We start from the raw sequence: 23,606 nt of genomic DNA on the forward strand, positions 1-23,606 counted from the left end.
TCAGTGCTTAGGGAATCCACAAGAAAGAAAAAGAAAATCGCAAGTAAAGATAGTAAAGTCCTTAAACTGCCCTCAGCTCACCGTTAACAACCACTCCCTTACCCCCAAAAAAGGTATAACATACAAGATAATATATTCAAAATCTTCTATATAGCCATAGGAGTAAAGGATACGATTCTGTCTACCTGCAGCCACCACTAGGAGGAGCTCAAGAGCTTACTGCATACTGATTATACATAGAGAGCTCCCCCCTCGTCGTGGATGCAGGAAGACTATTATTGAATGTATCATGTAACTATGTTTATGCAGGGAATTTAGAGCTCTGTATCAGAAAACCAGATCTTTGGATGCTATAAAGATTTATTACAAAATGAATCTGCTCCATAAGTTATGACAAAAGGAAGGAAAATCAGTAAATGACAGATTTGAGTCTGTTACATCAATAATTTGCAGCACGCTAGATGCTTGTACAAGTCCCTGTCCTCAGGTTCCTGCCGTGTGGAAAAACCATGAAGAACCTCATGCAGACGTTATAAGCCGCAAATCATAACGGTCAGCGCCACTGAGCAACAGCGCCCACTGTAGGCAGCCCTACGGCAGACGATTCTCTCTCTTATGATCTGGTGTTACTGGGCTATTTGATGCTATAGAATAATCATTTATGGACACATATTTGACAAATTGACAGAAGGACTGGACTGTGTGGTAGAGAACATGTATCAAGTCCCGGTGACATCTGCTGCTGACACGAGAGGGGTTGTCCAGGAAAAAATGGCTGCTTTCTTCTAAAAATAGTGGAAGGAACGTAGAAAGCAATTGCGATTGAAAGCAATGGCAGGCAGAAGACATGAGGCCGCTGGCGGAATTTTGGCACAGGTGTCCACGCCGAAATTCCACAGGAGAAAAATGCAGTATGAATGGGCCCTTACAACGCAAGTATCAGACAGTATCCTGATCTTTCTCGTTTCAAATCTTTTGCCCAAGGGCATTTCAGCTTCTGAATGTGAATAAGAATTTCCAATTCTTGCGTCCCGTGCCTACCGCCTCACTTCTCTGGGTGTGCGTGGGCTCCGCTTCACTCGCCCTGCCGCTTGTCTGGACTGGCTGCTCCTCCTCCTCTGCCCTCCCGCAGTGCAGCCCTGTCCACCTTCTTCTGCCACTCTCCCCAGCTCTTCAAGGGTCAGCACACGCACGCCTTAACCTGCTAATTGATGGTTAACCTGGGAAGGTGCCTGAGCAATAAGGTTCTGTATCTTGCTAAGTTCTGTGATAAGTGTGCTGTTCCATTTGCCTGCCCGTGTACTGGCTTTTGCCCAATTCCTTACTCTGATCCTCCACTGCTTGACTTGTCCTGACTTCAGACCCGTTTCATGTATTTGCACGAATTCTGCCTGCATTGACCTCAGCCTGTTCCCGACTAAGTATTTGCCTCTTCCTTTGGTGCCACGCACTGGTGTCTCTGGCCCCCATGGGTCAGCTGTCAACCACACCAGGACTACTCCAAGAGGTAACGGCCTGTTGGCTACCCTGCAGCGAAGGTTGGATCTCTGTACAGAATTTAATGACTGAAAACGAGAGGACTGTCGGGATAATGCCCATAGGTTTAGTCCAAATTTAAACCTGTTGGTTGACACAGTGGTTCTACACCCACTTAATGTAACAGTAGCAAGCAGAGATCTTAGAAATTATTTGAAACAGTAGTTGCAGAAAGTTGCAAGGGTTTTAATAACTGAAAGATCATAAAACACTAGGGTAGGGCTGGGACTCCATTTCTGGCTGGGAAGCAGCTTGCTGCAGCAGAAATCTCCTCTGTCTGGAAGTGAAATGAGACAAGGTAAAGCCCGATAACCTGATCGCTTTTCTTTTTAGGGTGTCCCTGTACAATGACACGTTCCACACTGGTGTGCAGTTTACTTTATTTATATAAAAAGAATGGTAATAAAATATACACATCGCATCAGTTTCCATTTACACATCTCGGGTGCCGCTTTTTCAGATTTTACGCTTTTTCCACTCTGGCTCATTGTCTGGTTCGTCTTCTTCAGAAGACACCTCGGCGAACACGGCCTGGGGCTGCGTCCTGCAACACATAGAAATCATCGGTCAGCAGTTAACACATACAGTCAGGTCCATAAATATTGGGACATGGGCACAATTCTAACATTTCTGGCTCTATACACCACCACAATGGATTTGAAATGAAGCGAACAAGATGCGCTTTACCTGCAGACTGTCAGCTTTACTTTGAGGGCATTTACATCCAAATCAGGCGAACGGTGCAGGAATTACAACAGTTTGCATATGTGCCTCCCACTTGTTAAGGGACCAAAAGTAATGGGAAAATTGGCTTCTCGCTGTTCCGTGGCCAGGTGTGTGTTATTCCCTCATTATCCCAATTACAATGAGCAGATAAAAGGTCCAGAGGTCATTTCCAGTCTGCTATTTGCATTTGGAATCTGTTGCTGTCAACTCTCAAGATGAGATCCAAAGATCTGTCACTATCAGTGAAGCCATCATTAGGCTGAAAAAACACAACAAACCCATCAGAGAGATAGCAAAAACATTAGGTGCGGCCAAAACAACTGTTTCGAACATTCTTAAAAAGGAACGCACCGGTGAGCTCAGCAACACCAAAAGACCCGGAAGACCACGGAAAACAACTGTGGTGGATGACCGAAGAATTATTTCCCTGGTGAAGAAAACACCCTTCACAACAGCTGGCCAGATCAAGAACACTCTCCAGGAGGTAGGTGTATGTGTGACATAGTCAACAATCAAGAGAGGACTTCACCAGAGTGAATACAGAGGGTTCACCACAAGATGGAAACCATTGGTGAGTCCCAAAAACAGGAAGGCCAGATTAGAGTTTGCCAAACGACATCTAAAAAAGCCTTCACAATTCTGGAACAACATCCTATGGTCAGATGAGACCAAGATCAACTTGTACCAGAGTGATGGGAAGAGAAGAGTATGGAGAAGGAAAGGAACTGCTCATGATCCTAAGCATACCACCTCATCAGTGAAGCATGGTGGTGGCAGTGTCGTGGCGTGGGCATGTATGGCTGCCAATGGAACTGGGTCTCTTGTATTTATTGATGATGTGACTGCTGACAAAAACAGCAGGATGAATTCTGAAGTGTTTCGGGCAATATTATTTGCTCATATTCAGCCAAATGCTTCAGAACTCATTGGACGCCGCTTCACAGTGCAGATGGACAATGACCCAAAGCATACTGCAAAAGCAACCAAAGAGCTTTTTAAGGGAAAGAAGTGGAATGTTATGCAATGGCCGAGTCAATCACCGGACCTGAATCCGATTGAGCTGCATTTCACTTGCTGAAGACAAAACTGAAGGGAAAATGCCCCAAGAACAAGCAGGAACTGAAGACAGTTGCAGTAGAGGCCTGGCAGAGCATCACCAGGGATGAAACCCAGCGTCTGCTGATGTCTATGCGTTCCAGACTTCAGGCTGTAATTGACTGCAAAGGATTTGCAACCAAGTATTAAAAAGTGAAAGTTTGATTTATGATTATTATTATGTCCCATTACTTTTGGTCCCTTAACAAGTGGGAGGCACATATGCAAACTGTTGTAATTCCTGCACCGTTCACCTGATTTGGATGTAAATCCCCTCAAATTAAAGCTGACAGTCTGCAGATCTCGCCTAGAAGCAACCCCCACCACAAACCGCCAAGCCCTCACTAGGGCAAAAGACCGTATACCCCTCTCCTAGCAAAGAGCCATACGCACCAAAGTGCGTGTGTAAGAATTTTAGTAACACGGTCTCACTTATTTTAAAGAGATTAATAAAAGTTACGTATTATTTTATCTCACAAAGTGCACGCAGTTCCCGACGTAACATTTATCTCATATGTTAGTTTCACCTTTTAAGTTGCTTTACTGAAATAAATGAACTTTGATATTCAAATTTTTTGAGTTTCACCGGTAGATCAGGTTTTTAGCGTCTCTGTAAGAACAGGCTTCTAGGGGGAATGTTCACACACTGCAGAATTATCAGAGTTTCTGTGCGGATTCTGAACCAAAGGTCAAAAACCATTTGCAGTACAACGCTTACGGATGGGGTTTTCAAAACAGCATTCACACAGTGAAAAATCATTCAGCAGCACGCCCACTATGTCACATCAGCACGCCCACTATGTCACATGTATTCATATCAGCAGCACGCCCACTATGTCACATCAGCACGCCCACTATGTCACATGTAGTCATATCAGCAGCACGCCCACTATGTCACATGTATTCATATCAGCAGCACGCCCACTATGTCACATGTATTCATATCAGCAGCACGCCCACTATGTCACATGTATTCATATCAGCAGCACGCCCACTATGTCACATGTATTCATATCAGCAGCATGCCCACTATGTCACATGTATTCATATCAGCAGCACGCCCACTATGTCACATGTATTCATATCAGCAGCACGCCCACTATGTCACATGTATTCATATCAGCAGCACGCCCACTATGTCACATGTATTCATATCAGCAGCACGCCCACTATGTCACATGTATTCATATCAGCAGCACGCCCATTATGTAGGATGTTTCCATATCAGCAGCACACCCACTATGTTACATGTTTCCATATGACTGTAGCAGGATGCAACTATGTAGCATGTTTTCATATTGACAGCATGCTCACTATTTTACATGTTTTCATATCAGCAGCACGCCTACTATGTTGCAACTGTTCATATCTGCAGAAAAGCCACTATGATGGAATTTCTCATAACAGCCTTCCCCACTATGTTGCATATTTTCATAACAGCAGCAGCATGCCGGCTATGTTGCAAATGTTCACATCTGCAGCATAACCACTATGTTGGAAATTTTCATAGCAGCATTTCCCACAATGGTGCATATTTGTGTATCAGCAACATGCCCGCTATTGTGCTAATTTTCATATTTGCAGCATGCCCATTATGTTTAAAAAATTTTATTGCAGCATCCCATACTATGTTGCAGAATTTCATATTTGCAGCATGCCCACTATGTTGCCGATTTTCATAGCAGCATGCCCACTATGTTGCAGATTTTCATAGCAGCATGCCCACTATGTTGCAGATTTTCATAGCAGCATGCCCACTATGTTGCAGATTTTCATAGCAGCATGCCCACTATGCTGCAGATTTTCATAGCAGCATGCCCACTATGTTGCAGATTTTCATAGCAGCATGCCCACTATGCTGCAAATTCTAATAGTTGATTTCAACATTTGCAATGCAGAGGTTGAGGTGCACTGCAGACCTGCAACAAAACCTGCATAAAAAAGCACAATCCCATCTGACACCACCCTCACCTGCACAGTGAAATACTGGGTGATATTTGGAGTCCACGCTTGCTGAAGGTGTTTCTGGCTCCGGGGCCCACCACTACATGTGACTGTCAGGTAGATCCCTCTAATGTATTTCTGTCCATTCACATACGTTCGACAACAGCTATTCGGTTTACACATGCATGCTGAGCAAGGCGAGCGTGCATGTGTTTTCAATAGGGAGAGGAGAATAAGTCCCTGCAAGACACCTCTTACCTTCCGCTGGAGTAAAGGATCAGGCATGTTGAAATACAGCATGCCCGATCCTCCTTCTTTCTCCCCAACATCTGCTGTTGGGGAAGGGTCACCCTCAAACACCCCTAAGTAGAGAGCGTCACCGACTCCCGCAGCCCTATGCATCGCCAGTGAATCAGAGCAGATACAGCTGTGAATAAGATTAGAAGTCACGGGTCAATTACAAGAGGATAAACTGCGGTTCCTGAGTCAAGGAGCCAACAATTTAACATGGAAAAAAGCAGAAAATTCGTCACAGCCGTGACATCTGAGCCCTCGCTGTATGAATAGACTGGAGATAGAGTCCAGAGCAAGATACAGATCTGGACCGTGACTCATCAGAAGCCTCCATCCTATGGATAAATGAGGCATTTCATGCCCCACGACAGGGAGCGGCTCACGTATAAGACTCCTCTGTATTACCCCAGATCAATGCCGCAGCACAGCAAGTAATCCCTGACATAGGGGTCAATGACGAATATTACACAGCGATGTCTGGGGGTGGTCATACCAAGAGGGGGTGATAAGGCCGGTCAGCTTCAGACACAGTGACGTAGACAGGGGCAGGGGGAAAATATGGAAGAAGTATATATGTGGCTACCTACTATACAGATACAGTAAACCACCGCTAGCTACGATACAGATACAGTAAACCACCGCTACCTACTATACAGATACAGTAAACCACCGCTACCTACTATACAGATACAGTAAACCACCACCACATACTATACAGATACAGTAAACCACCGCTAGCTACGATACAGATACAGTAAACCACCGCTACCTACTATACAGATACAGTAAACCACTGCTACCTACTATACAGATACAGTAAACCTCAGCTACCTACTATACAGATACAGTAAACCACCACTACCTATTTTACAGATACAGTAAACCACCACCACATACTATACAGACATATTAAACAACCACTACCTATTATACAGACATAGTAAATCACCACTACCTACTGTACAGGCATAGTAAACCTCAGCTACGTACTATACAGACATAGTAAACCACCACTACCTACTATACAGACATAGTAAACCACCACTACCTACTATGCAGACATAGTAAATCTCAGATACCTACTATACAGACATAGTAAATCACCACTTCCTAATATACAGACATAGTAAACCGCAGCTACCTACTATACAGATAGTAAACCAACACTACCTACTATACAGACATAGTAAACCAACACTACCTACTATACAGACATAGTAAACCACCACTACCTTCTATATAGACATAGTAAACCTCAGCTACCAACTATATAGACATAGCAAATCACAACTACCTACTATGCAGACATAGTAAACCTTAGCTACCTTCTATACAGACATAGTAAACCACCAGTACCCACTATACAGAAATAGTAAACCTCAGCTACCTACTATACAGAAATAGTAAACCACCACTACATACTATACAGACATAGTAAACCTCAGCTACCTACTATACAGAAATAGTAAACCACCACTACCTACTATATAGACATAGTAAACCTCAGCTACCTATTATACAGACATAGTAAACCTCAGCTATCTACTATACAGACATAGTAAACCACCACTACCTACTATACAGACATAGTAAACCTCGGCTACCTACTGTACAGAGACAGTAAACTACCACTACCTACTATACAGACACAGTAAACCACCACTACCTACTATACAGACATAGTAAACCACCACTACCTACTATACAGACATAGTAAACCACCACTACCTACTATACAGACACAGTAAACCACCACTACCTACTATACAGACACAGTAAACCACCACTACCTACTATACAGACACAGTAAACCACCACTACCTACTACACAGACACAGTAAACCACCACTACCTACTATACAGACACAGTAAACCACCACTACCTACTATACAGACACAGTAAACCACCACTACCTACTATACAGACACAGTAAACCACCACTACCTACTATACAGACACAGTAAACCACCACTACCGACGATTTAGAGACCCGTCTTAATAAGCCCCTGCGCCGCCCTCTACATAACTCCTTGCTGGCATAAATTTAGACCATTCTCTACTCCTAAAGCAGGCGTAAAAATGGTAAATCAGACAGCCCGGCCCTCCGCCTTACCCGCCACACTGACCTGGCGTGAGTGGGGAGAAGAACTAACAGTATTTCTGCGTAATAAATGACCCCCCTAGTCTACCACCACTACCTACTATACAAGCACAATATACCACCGCTATCTACTATCCAGACTCGGTGTATCACCGCTATCTACTATGCAGACATTGTATACCACCACTATCTACAATACAGGCACAGAATACCACCGCTATCTACTATGCAGACATTGAATACCACCGCTATCTACTATACCGACACTGTGTATCACTGCTATCTACCATACAGCCACAGAATACCACCACCATCCACTATGCAGACATTGTATACCACCACTATCTACAATACAGGCACAGAATACCACCGCTATCTACTATACAGACATTGTATACCACTGCTATCTACCATACAGGCACAGAATACCACCGCTATCTACTATGCAGACATTGTATACCACCGCTATCTACTATGCAGACATTGTATACCACCGCTATCTACTATGCAGACATTGTATAACACCGCTATCTACTATGCAGACATTGTATACCACCGCTATCTACTATGCAGACATTGTATACCACCGCTATCTACTATGCAGACATTGTATACCACCACTATCTACAATACAGGCACAGAATACCACCGCTATCTACTATCCAGCCACTTGGATACCAATGCTATCTACTATACTAGGTATATCCGCACACACACATACGTATGCATACATACACACACATATACCCACAGGGGCTCATCTCCTTTGTCACACCCCTCATACTTTTGAGAAATACACTCATCGATCCCAGAAGAAGGACATAAAGGTAATTCGGTAACAGGTTCATCGTCCCCTACATATCCGGTTACATTCATGACACCTGCAATGTTACAGTCATGAAAGATTTAATAGACACTGATCCCGGGAGGGCGGGCGTCCCACACGTGGGCTGATTGCATTACAGGCTCCTGTAAAGAGCAGTAGCCGGGGGGGAGAGGCAGCCGGCCGGATGGAGGCGATGGCCGCTATTAGCTTACACCGCAGGAGATACATATATTTATGTGGAAGCTTGTCAGGCGGGATGAACAATGGCTGGAAGCATGTGAACCTGACAGCTATTGTCAGACATGGTAAATGTGGCTCAATAACCGGGCATCAGTTCTGCATGGACGGCCACCTTAACCCTTGCCTGTGCGGACACACCAAAAATAACAGACTGGACATCCAATCAAGCAAAAAAATGTGGAATTTTAATTGAATAAATTTTTTTTACAGGATAAAATCTTGCAGGTTTGTTCCCCCAGGTATGTGTGTGTGGGGGGTCTGTCATACCTAACCAGGTGCAGTGCCCAGGGAGTAGAGGCAGGTGTGACTACATACGGACTTGCACCTCCAAACTATGTATAAAGGGTGTGCAGGTGCACGCTACCATGGCTGCAATGCAACAACAAAAAAGGACTATAAGTAGCATCACACTGCTTTATGCACAAAGACACGCGCAAACATAGAAAACAAGAATACATGTAAACTGCATAACTTCTTACTATATGAAAATTACAAGCTACGTCGGGGCCCATCTACCAGCGACAAGGTGGCTTCTATCAGACAGGACCTACACTATCAGACTTTGCCTCTCCTGGGCTTTTGGCCTACAAATTTCAGGGCAATGCAGAATCAAACTATGGGATACTCTGATTAAAAGCACCAAGCAGATGGAGTGCACGGTCTAATGAGGGGAGCCACTCCCACAGTGTCCCGAATTAAGTTATTAAGTAGGACCGTCCCCGATTTGCAGACAGTCCCGGGCAAATTTGCACTGTCCCGGGCCAAAATGGTTGGGGCTGATGCAAACCCCATGCATAAGTGGGTGTTCCTGGGTGGGGTCATTTCTGGAGATGGGGCCTAGATGCCCCGATTTTACCAACTGAAACGTTGGTTAAATATGGACTCCCTAAAATATACAATGCAAAAGAGAGTTAAAACCAGCACTTCCAAACTATGTATAAAAAGAGTGCAGGTGCACGCTACCATGGCTGCAATGCAAAAACAAACAAGATCTACAAGTAGCAGCGCTGCTACTTGTAGTTCTTGTTCTGAGGATCAACGACAAATCCGGACCGTGTCCGATCCTTTCACAATGAGAATGCTGGAGGCCACTTCCGTAGCCTGTTCGCCAAACCAGCTATAGTCAGTCCGTTCAGGCATATGTGGTTTTGGGGAGGCAAAAATATCAAGAAGGCAGAGCCTGTGGGGTTATTTTGGGGGCTGGAAACCCCCATTTAAGGGGTTGTCCGGGTTCAGAGCTGAATCCGGACATACCCTTATTTTCACCCAGGCAGCATCCCTGATGTTGGCATCGGAGCATCTCATGCTCCAATGCGCTCTCTTGCCCTGCGCTAGATCGCGCAGGGCACAGGCTCTTTTGTTTACAATAACACACTGCCGGGCAGAAGCTTTCGCCAGGCAGTTCGGTGACGTCACCGGCTCAGATGGGCAGGCTTTAGCGCTGCCCTAGCCATTTTACAGGTTAGGGCAGCGCTAAATCCCGCCCATCAGTGCCGGTGACATCACCGGGCTTCCTGGCAGCCCCATGGAGAGCCCAGTATGTCACCGGAACTCCTGAAAATGCCTTTGCTCTGTGCAATTTAGTGCAGGGCAAAGGAGAGCATCGGAGCATGAACTCAAGTCAGGGGGGCTGCCTGGGTGAAAATGGAAGGTATGTCCGGGTTCAGCTCTGAACCCGGACAACCCCTTTAATCTGCAGTGTGCAGAGCGGAAAACCTCGTCGGCCGGATGACTACCTCAATGTCTGAAAGTATTGCAATGATTTTGCTCCATGTTCTTTGGAATTTTTGCAAAAATGGATGCAAATGGCTCAATCAGTTCTGCCGCCAGAAATTAGCTGAGTAGCCTAGGTTGAGACCAGTGCAGGTTAATGTAGTAAGGGTGACCATGTCAATAAGAAAACAGAAAAGAAAGACCTTCTGAATGTAGACCCATAACTCACGTGGAATAGGCCGGTGCCACCCAGTAGGGGTTGTCCGCTGCGTCCTTTGCATGGCGAAGAATGGCTTCTCGAGGATTACTATCATCCGTCTTATCCAGGGCGATGTTCTTCACGATGAAAGATGACAAGGTACCTCCATGTGTGCCCACGCGGCCACCGCGACCTGTAACGTCACAGAATGGGTTTATTAGTGAAGGAAACATTAGGTCACAAGGTTTCACGGAAAAAGAGAATCATGTGGACAATCTAAAAAATTGTATCTAAAGGCGCTCTCATGACAACCCATCCATATCACCTATTCAATAATACAGAAGCCAGAAAGGAGAGAGACTCTATCTTTTCATGGGTGCAATACACTGCCTACAGGGGAGATATCCGGCCAGGAGTGGTGAACGGCGGATAGCCAGGTGTCAGAGAAACCATAAAAAACGGTTTTCTTCGTTAGACAGGACCCTGCCTATAAGAGCTTACACTCTATAAGAGAGAGATTCCTGCCCATAAGAGCTTACACTCTACAGGAGAGAGGTCTGTGCCCACAGGAGCTGTCACTCTACAGGAGAGAGGACCCTGCCCATAAGAGCTTACACTCTACAGAAGAGGGGTCCCTGCTGTATAAATGGCAAAGGAGGGTGACACAATGGGTACACAGCACTTATTTTGTCCAGGGCACCAGTCCCTTGAGCTCTATAAACCTATCACCTGACAGTATCTGAGTCAACACAGAAACGAAGTCCAGAGTGATGCTGTTACGGTCCCTCCTGTGATAGAGGTTAGAAGATCTGAGAGACTGGCTGTACGTTATCTGACAGCCTATCTGTTTTGACTTGTTACAGTGTTGCTGTTGGTAATGACCACACCTCTTGTCTCAGGTGTAGCTTGTGGTCATTACTGCTCCTCTATTTAGTCTGGATTCACACTTCATACCATGCGGTTTATATTATCTGCCTGGAGTTGGAAGAGCTGGTGTGTGGTTCTTATCAGAGTTCCTGCTCATCCATTTTCTATTGAAGATAAGTGTACTTCTCTTTGTATTTTGTTGTTCCCATTTGCTTGTTGTTTACTAGGCCTCAGGGAGACACTGGTTTGTTCATCTGTGAAGGAACCAGTAGTCTCAGACCCTGTCACTACTCCTAGGGCTATTCAGGGTTACTAGGGCCTAGGTTTACGGTGTATGAATATTCCCACCTTCAGGGTCTTTTCATACTGACAGGAGTCAGGGCTAGGTTTAGGGTTTCCTAGGTGGTGACTGTTCCCCTTTCCCTAGTCGTGAGGCCTAGTTTCTGGTCATTTTCCTTCTGTTGTCATTATATGATCCTCCCCTCCCCCTACATTGTGACATTATCAACCGCCAAAAAACCGCCATTTTGTTTGTGTCAGTGCAGCAATGGATGCTATTTCTGCACTGGTCGAACAACTGCAGGGGCTGTCTGGAGGTAGCTGACCTCCGCACGACCGTCTCACAGATCCAGAGACCACAGGCGGCTGGTTCTGGCAGTGGGAACGAGGCCTGTCCTGAACCTAAGGTCGCTCTCCCGGGTAGATTTTCCGGGGGAAGTGACAATTTTATTCGGTTCAGGGATTTGTGCAAATTATATTTTAAACTACGTCCTAACTCTTCTGGGGATGAGAGTCAAAGAGTGGGTATAATCATTTTGTTACTTAAAGCCGGTTGATAGATGAATTTTTCAGAGCTCTAGGTCTTATCTACAATGACTCAGATCGGATCTCCCTGTCCGAGACCAAGTTGCGTGGCTTACCGCAGGGAAAGAGTTCTGCGGAGACCTATTGCTCTGAATTTAGGAGATGTGCTAAGGATACGGAATGGAATGATCCTGCTCTCCGTAGTCAATTCTGTCAAGAGTTATCTGAGAGCCGAAAGGACACATTGGCGTTTCACGAATATCCTGAGTCATTGGAAGCAGCCATGTCCCTTGCTGTATGTATTGATAGACGCCTGAGGGAGAGATCTAAGGTTCCTCACTCTCAGGACGTAGTATCATATAAGGTGGGTAGAGAGACACTTGAGTTCATGTCTGGTGACGAACCAATGCAGTTGGGGGGAGCCACACATGGACCTGGTGATAAGAACTTTAGGCTTAAGAAGGGACTCTGCTTTTTCTGGGGAAAAAGGGGAAATTTTGTTAACGTACCTTTATGTCCTTATGTTCAGCGTCAAGGTGAAAACAAAAGAAAAATGTTTAATCTTCATCTCACTCTTGGTGGTGTGGGTGGGGAATCTGAGAATTTACTTTTGTCATTTACTGGTGGTACCCGATTTCTCCTGTCTGCTGAGATGGCGCTAGATTCCAAAACTGTGGGAATTGAATTGTTTATTGACAGTGGGGCAGGGTTCAACCTAGTTGATGGTCAGTTCGTCCGTATGCATGGGTTGACAATAGGTGCATTAGACAAAAATATTTTGGTGTTTGCAATTGATTCCGCTCCACTCACACAGAAATGTTTGTCACAAATGGTACAGGATATCCATTTAAAAGTGGGAGATTTTTTTTATCAAGAATCCATTTCGTGTTTTGTGCTGGAGGGTCTGCCTGCTCCCTTGGTGCTAGGTTTACCATGGTTAAGCAAACATAAGCCTACCATCGATTGGCAAGCAAGACAGATCCTTGATTGGAGTGATTATTGCATAGACCACTGTCTTAGCACATCGCTTTCTGTTGTAACCACTAAAGTTGAACCTTTGTTTATTTCTAATTTTTCTGATGTATTCTCTGAAAGTGGAGACCAGGAGTTACCTCCACATCAGGAGTATGATTGCCCCATTAACCTTATTCCCGGAGCTAAGTTGCCCAAGTCTCCGTTGTATAATCTTTATGAACCCGAAAGAGCTGCCATGCGAGAATATATCACAGAGAGTTTGGCTAAAGGTCATAATTAGACCATCCAAACCCCCAGTGGATGCAAGATTCTTCTTTGTTCAGAAAAAGGACGGAACTCTTAGGCCATGTTTGGACTTCAGTGAGCTTAATCGCATTACTATCCGTGATCCTTACCCCCTTCCTTTGATCCCGGAATTGTTCAATCAGATTGTCGGTGCCAAGGTGTTCTCTAAATTGGATTTGAGGGGGGCATATAATCTTGTAAGGACAGTGGCGTACACACAATCCATGGGGCCCCGGTGCAAAACTGATCCATGGGCCCCCCCCCGGGCAATAGGAGGGGCGTTTCCCCGGGCAATAGGAGATTATGGGGCCCCTGTGTCCCCACCCGCCCTCAAACCACACCCACACACAGCCCCACCCATAAATCGCGCCCGTACCTCTTACATCCAGTGACGTCTCCTTTGATATAGATGTTCTTTGTCCTCATCTTCTCCTTTCAGATCAGACCACCATTTTTACGCCTTTTTTAATCTCTGCAGTTTGACAGAAAAAAAAAAATCCTAGTTTACTACTTTTCCATCATCCCACCATCTTCTGGATAAAACATCCTACTACTCCAATACTGTGCCCTGTGGTCCCCAATAGTGCCCCCAATAATGTGCCAGTAACAAGTGCCTCTCTCCCCCCATGTGCCAGTATCAAGTGCCAACCCTCCATGTGCCAGTATCAAGTGCCAACCGCCCCATGTGCCAGTATCAAGTCCCAAAACCCCCATGTGCCAGTATCAAATGCCAACCCCCCCGTGTGCCAGTATCAAGTGCCAACCCCCCTCATTTGCCAGTATCAAGTGCCAAACCCCCTCATTTGCCAGTATGAAGTGCCAACCCCCCTCATTTGCCAGTATGAAGTGCCAACCCCCCTCATTTGCCAGTATGAAGTGCCAACCCCCCTCATTTGCCAGTATGAAGTGCCAACCCCCCTCATCTGCCAGTATGAAGTGCCAACCCCCCTCATCTGCCAGTATGAAGTGCCAACCCCCCTCATCTGCCAGTATGAAGTGCCAACCCCCCTCATATGCCAGTATGAAGTGCCAACCCCCCTAATTTGCCAGTATGAAGTGCCAACCCCCCTCATCTGCCAGTATGAAGTGCCAACCCCCCTCATCTGCCAGTATGAAGTGCCAACCCCCCTCATCTGCCAGTATGAAGTGCCAACCCCCCTCATCTGCCAGTATGAAGTGCCAACCCCCCCTCATCTGCCAGTATGAAGTGCCAACCCCCCCTCATCTGCCAGTATGAAGTGCCAACCCCCCCTCATCTGCCAGTATGAAGTGCCAACCCCCCTCTATATGCCAGTAAGCGCCAACCCCCTCCCCCTCATGTCCCAGTAAAGTCCGGTATATAAAAAAATAAATAAACCCTTATACTTACCTCCTTAGCAGCGATGCGATGCAGGCCTCTTCTGGCCTGTGTCCCACGTTGTATGGCTCCGCTCTGATAGGCAGCCGACACAAGGCCTACAGCCTATCAGAGGAACAGGGAAGGGAGACGCCTCCCTCCCCTGCCCGGCCGCAGCACAGCTATCTGTATCGCTGTCCTGAGGACAGCGATACAGATCACTATGGAGATGAACGCTTCCACAATGGAAGCGTTCATCTCCCTGTCACTTGCCGCTGCCGCGGGCCCACACTTGAGTTTCAGTGGCACTAATGGAGGGGCCAGGGGTCCACAGGCGGCCGGGCCCCCTGGAGTGCCGGGCCCGGTCGCAACTGCGACCCCTGTATGTACGCCACTGGGTAAGGATCAAAGAGGGGGACGAATGGAAGATAGCCTTTAATACCCCAGAAGGTAATTTTGAGAATATGGTCATGTCTTTTGCGTTAACCAATGCCCCTGTGGTTTTTCAACATTTCATTTCATCAATGACATCTTTTATCATCTGGTGGGCAGGTTTGTGGTGGTGTATCTGGATGATATTTTAATTTATTCTCCTGACAGGAGCAGTTTTGTCGCAGGGTCCTTCACCTAGTAAATGGTGCCCATGTGCTTTCTTTCAGTTTGTTTCTAGATTCTGGAAGGCGTTCTGTACTCGCCTGGGGGTACAATTGTCCTTCTCTTCGGCCTTTCATCCTCAGTCGAACGGACAAACTGAACGCACTAACCAGAATCTGGAGACTTATTTGAGATGTTTTGTCTCAGAGAATCAGGAGGAGTGGTCTTCATTTTTGTCCATGGCCGAGTTTGCCATAAATAACCGTATGCAGGAGTCCACTGATAAGTCGCTGTTTTTTGGGGCATATGGGTTCCATCCGCAGTTTGGCACATTTTCTCGTACTGAGACTTCTTGTATACCTAAAGAGGAAATATTTTCCTCTTCTTTGTCATCTATTTGGCAGAAAATTCTAAATAATGGGCAACAAGTATAAACGGATGGCTGACAAGAGACGTATGAGTGGTCTGGACCTGAGAGTGGGTTATTCTGTGTGGCTGTCCACAAGAAACATTTAGTTGAAGGTACCTTCTTGGAAGTTGGGTCCAAATTTTATTGGTCCATATAAGATCTCTGCCATTATTAACCCGGTAGCCTTTTGTCTTGAACATCCGCAGACTTTGATAATTCATAATGTTTTCCACAAATCATTGCTGAAGAGATATGTCGAACCTGCTGAACTGTCTTCCTTGCCTCCCGCTCCTGTCATGGTGGACGGTAATCTCGAATTTCAGATCGCCAGGATAGTGGACTCACAAATTCTCTGTAGATTCCTCCAGTATCTAGTTCACTGGAAGGTTTACGGTCCAGAGGAGAGAATGTGGGTTCCAGCGGCCGACGTTAACGCCAGTCGCCTTGTGAAAGCCTTTCACAGGGCTCATCCAGATAAGGTTGGTCCTGGGTGTCCGGAGGTCACCCGTAGAAGAGGGGGTACTGTCACGGTCCCTCCTGTGATAGAGGTTAGAAGATCTGAGAGACTGGCTGCACGTTCGTTTATCTGACAGCCTATCTGTTTTCACTTGTTGCAGTGTTGCTGTTGGTAATGACCACACCTCTTGTCTCAGGTGTAGCTTGTTCTCATTACTGCTCCTCTATTTAGTCTGGACTCACACTTCATACCATGCGGTTGATGATATCTGCCTGGAGTTGGAAGAGCTGGTGTGTGGTCCTCATCTGAGTTCCTGCTCATCCATTTTCTATTGAAGATAAGTGTACTTCCCTTTGTATTTTGTTGTTCCCATTTGCTTGTTGTCTACTAGGCCTCAGGGAGATACTGGTTCGTTCATCTGTGAAGGAACCAGTGGTCTCAGACCCTGTCACTACTCCTAGGGCTATTCAGGGTTACTAGGGCTTAGGTTTCCGGTGTATGAATATTCCCACCTTTAGGGTCTATTCATACTGACAGGAGTCAGGGCTAGGTTTAGGGTTTCCTAGGTGGCGATCGTTTCCCTTTCCCTAGCCGTGAGGCCTAGTTTCTGGTCATTTGCCTTCTGTTGTCATTCTATGCATTGTGACAGATGCATTGTTGGTAGCTAGTTTTGGACAGGGTGGAGTGTAGATGTTTGACCATTGCAGGTTGTGTCTGGACTATGGTTTCATGATATGGACTTTCTTGAAGGAATGAGGTTTTTTTTTAAAGCTGAGCTTAAGAGTGGTAGTGTGAGGAGAACGTTTAAGGGTCTGGGGCTGCGAGTTCCACAGAATTGGTGCAGCATGAGAAAAGTCCTGAAGGGCTAATAAAGCTGGCCACATTAGTATAAGAGATCTGGAGAAAAGTAGCCACATTGGTCTTTGGTTCACTTATAATGGCTCGTGAGGAAGATTTTTGCCGGGATCAAAGTGTTCTGGTCTTCCGTAGACAGATACACCTGTACATGAGAATAGCTATGCATATTATGTGCTTTGACTTGGACCACTGCCATAAAGAGGAGAAAATTCAGTCTCTGGGCCTCTACAACTTCCCTGTGACTCCGAGGCCGTCTATTCATAGCCCAGTAATTACAGACATCTCTTTTACGGCATTCTTCTGAACACTTGCTTCCTCTATGACACATTGGCACTTGGCATCAAAGAGTCTACAAGATCTAGAATTACGTATCTGTTTTGGTAGGGCAAGCACTTCTCCCACACGGAGCATGGCCGCTCCGACTGAATTGCATAATTCAACTCTCCCAGACCACAAATGTCAAAAAAAATTATCTTAAAATTGGCCAATTTCAAGAAGGGAGAACCAGTGAATGATAACGGTTGGGACCTAATAGTTGTGGTCACGGTTATTTTCTGCCTGAATAGGTCATAAAAAGTTGTGAATAATAATGTTTTGTACAGAACATTGGAAAACAAGCTAGAAGGATCACTGAGAACGTTTCAAAAAGTTGACATCGGTGAGAACTGTGACATTTCGGAGCATAGACTTATGCCCTGCGTTGTAGTAAGACCACAGGAATGTTCTGTCAGAGCAGTGGAGGGGTCAACCATGGTGTGACTGGACGACTGTGGTCATCGTGATCAGGATTCATGGAAGCCATGGAGGACTTCAGGCTGTCAAAAATATTAGACAATGAGCCTCGTTACAGCTGAATGTTGGAAAAGAGGGCAACAGGGACCTCTACTCAGAGGTCTAGTCTGACCATCTCTGGAACACTGTGTACAGTGTAGGTCCCAGTCTACAAGACACATCAGAGATGGAAATTGGGGTTTTTCAGTCTGGAAAATATCTTTTTACATGGAAGTGATCTAGAATGAAGAAGTTCACACTATGGAGTCTCTACTGTAAGATTGGTCACACTATGGCGCTCTACTGTAAGAGCAGTCACACTACGGAGCCACTACTGTAAGAGCGGTCACACTATGGAGCTCTACTGTAAGAGCAGTCACACTATGGAGCTCTCTACTGTAAGAGTGTTCACACTATGGAGCTCTCTACTGTAAGTGTTCACACTATGGAGCTCTCTACTGTAAGAACGGTCACACTATGGAGTCTCTACTGTAAGAGCGGTCACACTATGGAGCTCTACTGTAAGAGCGGTCACACTTTGGAGGTCTTTACAGTAAGAGCAGTCACACTATGGACTATCCACTGTAAGAGCAGAAACACGCTGAAGGTCTCTACTGTAAGAGCGGTCAAACTATGTAGCTATCTATTGTAAGAGCAGTAATACTATGGAGCTCTCTACAATAAGAGCAGTCACACCACGAAGGTCTCTACTGTAATAGCAGTCTCAGTATGGATGTCTGAAAATCCTGCAGGTGTTGTTCTGTAGATGAAGGTATAATTATACACTGTGTATACAGTACATATCACCATACCTTCTGTCCTACATATATCAGAGCAGGGCTCTGCACAGAAGCAGATGGGGGCAGGCTGTGTCTGTTTATCCTGACCTTCACCCATATGTAATATATGTTGTTATCCTGCTTTATGTCAATGCATATGTCACTACAATTTCTCAGGTTACGTTGTATTCCTGGAGTGGGATCAGGAGGACCACTGCAGACAGTCCATGAAAAGGGCACTAATGGTACTCATTATCATTCTAATTAAAGGGGGTGTCTACTGTAGGCAATCCTTATTTTGTAGCAGGGGTCATCAAGGTTAAGGTAACCATAGGGTGCACCCCCCCCCCCCCAGCTGTGACCTCCAGTGAACAGCTGTAATTTTTGGGCACTTGGCAGCAAGTGTTATAACCCCCTGCAGCTCCCCCGGAGAAGACATGAAGTATTACACAGTTCTAACTAAAATCAATGGTCTGTTTAACACACGGAGAAGCTGGGTCCTCCAGGATGGGAGATGCTCTTTGTAGTTGTTCTCTATTCTGGATTATGAATGAGGGTCAAAAATGGAGAATTCCACTTTAATAAATGGATATTATGGGATATTACACATATATATATATATATATATAAAAAAGAAAAAATCCAGCGGGAGCATCAACCTAGGTGTGGGTGCCCTATCCGGCGTAGGGCAGCGGCAATACCCTGAATGTTGTAGAAGCGAAAGAATCCGGAATGCACTCCAAAGTAGACGTGAAATAAGTGGTTTATTCACCCATAAAAATGGCACAACTTGCGACGTTTCGGCTCACAAGAGCCTTCCTCAAGCCTTGAGGAAGGCTCTTGTGAGCCGAAACGTCGCAAGTTGTGCCATTTTTATGGGTGAATAAACCACTTATTTCACGTCTACTTTGGAGTGCATTCTGGATTCTTTCGCTTCTATATATATATTTCTGCACCCAACTACATCCACAAGTGCTGCTGCTCTCTCTTTGCATTGTGTGTGTATATATATATACGCAAACACGGTGGCTCAGTGGTTAACACTGTTGCCTTGCAGCACTGGGGTCCTAGGTTCGAATCCGACCAAGGGCAACATCTGCATTGAGTTTGTATGTTCTCCCCGTGTTTGTGTGGGTTTCCTCCGGGTCCTCCGGTTTCCTCCCACACTCCAAAGACATACTGATAGGGACCTTAGATTGTGAGCCCCATTGGGGACAGTTGGATGATAATGTCTGTAAAGCGCTGCGGAATTAGTAGCGCTATATAAGTGTGTATAATAATAATACACAGGGTGAGTCAAAAGTTGCAGGGCACCCTTTTATTTCAGAAACAAAAGGGGGGGGGGGGGGGAAATATCTAAATACTCCAGCAAGTAATGGGTGAGGGGTCCTATCTTTTTAGGCTATGTCCATAACATGGCTGCCATCTTGAAAGCCACCATACTGGGGTCATGTAGCATATCAAACACCAGAATTTTCTTAGAAATCGTTTGCTGAAATTAGATTTGCAATATCTCTTGTGGTTCAAAAGTTATCAATACAGAATGTTGCAACAACAACCGGGAACGTTCCCTTTGATGCCCAGCTATTTGACACGTTCAATGTGTTATCCCTAGTACTGATTTCAGAGCTGAAGGCTCAAAGTTTTGAACTTTCTGGGTTGATCACTTTTGAACCATAAGTATTGCAAATCTGATTTCAGCAACTGATTTCTGAGAAAATTCTGGTCTTCTTTGCTATGCTACATGACCCCCTTTCCCATTGGAAAAAAATTGCCCTTGATCCAAAATAGCGGCTTTCAAGATAGCGGCCATGTTCTGTACATAACCTAAAAGATAGGCCACCTCATCCATTACTTGCTAGGGTATTCAGATATTTCATTTTTCCTTTTGTTTCTGCAATAAAAGGGTGTCCTGAGACTTTAGACTCACCCTGTTTATACAGATAAGTGGGGGTCCTACCGCTGGGACCCCCACTGATCATGAGAACGGGGGCCCTGTACCCCCCCTGAAATGACCATTCATTTCTATGGAAGTTCCAGAGATAGGTGAGCACTGTACTCGGCTATCTCCAGAACTCCCATAGAAATGAATGGAGCAGACATGCACATGAGCGACAGGCCGCTCCGGTCATTTCAGGAAAGCAGCAGGGGGCCTGTAGGGGTTACGGGGCCCCCATTCTCGTGATCCGTGGGGGTCCTACCCCTGGGATAATTATCCGCTATCCTGTGGATAGGGGATAACCTTTACCTACCAAAATACCCCTTTAATAAGTACATACACTTGGGGAGAAAAACAGATCCGTCAATAGCAGTTTGCCAGCAGTTTCCAGAACAAGTCCTTTAAAGTTGGGGGATTTTACATTTAATATCGATATAGAAAATATCAAACAATTCTGGTAATTTTTCATGGAAAGACAGTATTAAGTACAAAGCAAACGCACATGGGAAAAAAACAGGTCTATTAACAGAAGTTTTTCAGTGGTTTCCATATCTATACAGAATAGGAAGGACTCAGAGGGGGTGGGCGGAATGGTCTGCCAATAGATTGTGAGCTCTACTGACAACAGCAAGTGATGATATGGCCTGTATGTCAGCGCTATATAAAAGAGTAAAATAAATAAATGACAGCAGTTTGTCAGCGGTTTCCAGAACAAATGTTATAAAGCTGTGGAAATGTCCATCTAATATCTACCATATAGAGAATATTTTAAACAATTTCAGGGAAATTAACAGTAAAACTTCCCTGAACATCACCTCGCTTATTACAGACACAATAACTCACAAGGATGGAAACTGTCAGCAGCAAGAACTGCACATTCAGAATGAAATATACGATACAAATCCTGTGGCAAAACACAAACCAGCAACCTGGATACGAAATTAGAAAGTGCATGTGATGCTGAACAGCTTGGCCATAACTCACTGCGATTTTTCATTATTTATCCACCTTCTTAAAATAATTCAGACCACAAAGACTTAACCCCTGACTGTCCAGATCTGCTAAACTGGAAAACAGGACTTCACAGGTACAAAGCTCGGTCACTGTTACAGTGGCGGCTGCTAGCCACCGCTGCTCCGCTTACCCTGCCCAGCGGCCTGGACCCGCCTCCCGCTGTCCTCTCCCAGGCTGACCCGGCCGCCAGGTCCGCTCTGTCCCTCCTTGCTGGCTTGGCCTTTCCTTGTATGCTATAGGGTACGAGCGCTCCCTCTTGCTCTTAAAGGGAATCTTTACCAGCCAACAGATGGTAGTCCTGAGGTGCCTGAGCAAAAATGTTCTGTAGCTTGCTAAGTTCCTTCACAAAGGTGCGCTGCTCTGTTGTCTGCCTGTGTACCGATCTCTGCCCATTTACCAATATTGACCCTGCACTGCCTGACCTGTGCCTGTTATCAATCTGACCCTTCATTGCCTGGCCTGTGCTTGTTTACCCATATTGAAACTATGCTGCCTGCCCTGACTTCTGACTCTCTCCCATATTGCATTTACTCCGCCAGCCCTCTCCCTGACTACGAATCAGCCTGACCCCCTCAGTGTTCTGCACCAGTATCTCTAATCCCCATGGGTCAGCTGTTAACCACACAGAGACTACTCCAGGAGGTAGTGGCCTGGTGGTTCCCCTGCAGCAAAGTCCAGATCTGTGTATAGGGGTTAAAGGGTGAAAACCAGGGGACTGCTAGGATAACACCCTTAGGATTAGGCCTAAGTCAAATCTGTTTGTTAACACAGTCGTTTTACACCCACAAAGGAGCATTTGGATACATCTATTACTCTCTCGTTAACAGTGTCAGCTATGGGTACATGGGCTTCTAGCTAAGTTATGTTCTTCCCAAAAACATTAATGGTTTTATTGACTTTCCATGAAATAATATAAGCGGTGCACAGTCCGCCATGATACGATTATTCTGTCTCCCAGTATAATGGTCAGGATCCACCAGTGAAGGGATTTTGTTCTGGTTACAGTTCAGCTTACACTGGGTTAGAAATGGGCAGACATACAAACTGATTGGCCACAGGCTGAAAAAAGCGTGAAAGAATACAGAAAAGTGTCACAGGGTAATGTGGCTGGCTGCAGGTGGCGGGGAGCGCTACTGTGCAGGAAAACATAAGTAACCCTAAATCAGAGCTGCAGACCCTTTAGTCTCAGAAGTCAAACACCCACCAGTAATTACAGTGATGCCATGGTGGCAAACCTACCGCACGGGTGCCAGAGGCGGCACTCAGGGCCCTCTCTGTGGGCACCCGCACCCTAGAATAAACCTATGGTGTTACCAATATGCCTAAGACTTTTCCTGCCATTCATCAGCGCAGGGCTCACTATGAACGGCACAGGCAGGTATTATATCTAAATGATAAAGTACATGGAAGATATCCTATACTGGTATTCAGGTTAAATCGTGTTGGCACTTTGCGATAAATAAGTGGGTTTTGGGTTGCAGTTTGGGCACTCGGTCTGTAAATGGTTCGCCATCACTGACCTAGAAAATCCCTTTACAAACAAAATAGTGTGGACACAAAAGAGAGAAGAAGCAGGAAGGGAAGGATCCCCAATATACAGCCATGACAGGGTGCAATAAGGGTGCACTCAAACGTGAAGGTAAAGTATATGGATGTAAGCAAATCACCAAAGTAAATAGCTTCACCATGTAAATGTAGGAGAAGGATGGTCAACACATTCTTCACACGCATTTGTAAGTCAAAGACAGATTTACTTTGTATTTGCAATCCGACAAGGCGGCTGGAAGCTCATTTTTCACCTGTGGGATGTTTTAACAGAAGCTGAAGAAAAGATACAAAAATG

General features: G+C 45.5%; 1 protein-coding gene across 1 annotated transcript in view; it reads right to left on the reverse strand.

The window, feature by feature from the left end:
- Window positions 1-1,899: 1,899 nt before the first annotated feature.
- Window positions 1,900-23,606, reverse strand: part of WDR70 (WD repeat domain 70) — a 214,460-nt gene continuing 192,753 nt past the window's right edge. Inside the window, exons 17-18 of the mRNA XM_044293792.1 lie at window positions 10,706-10,868; window positions 1,900-2,080 (exon numbers count right to left, since the gene is read on the reverse strand). Coding sequence (XP_044149727.1) covers window positions 1,993-2,080; window positions 10,706-10,868 — 251 coding nt within the window. The 3' untranslated portion in view covers window positions 1,900-1,992. The remainder of the gene's footprint in view (window positions 2,081-10,705; window positions 10,869-23,606) is intronic.

The sequence above is a fragment of the Bufo gargarizans genome, chromosome 5 (genome assembly GCF_014858855.1).
Source record: "Bufo gargarizans isolate SCDJY-AF-19 chromosome 5, ASM1485885v1, whole genome shotgun sequence".
NCBI classification, from domain to species: domain Eukaryota; kingdom Metazoa; phylum Chordata; class Amphibia; order Anura; family Bufonidae; genus Bufo; species Bufo gargarizans.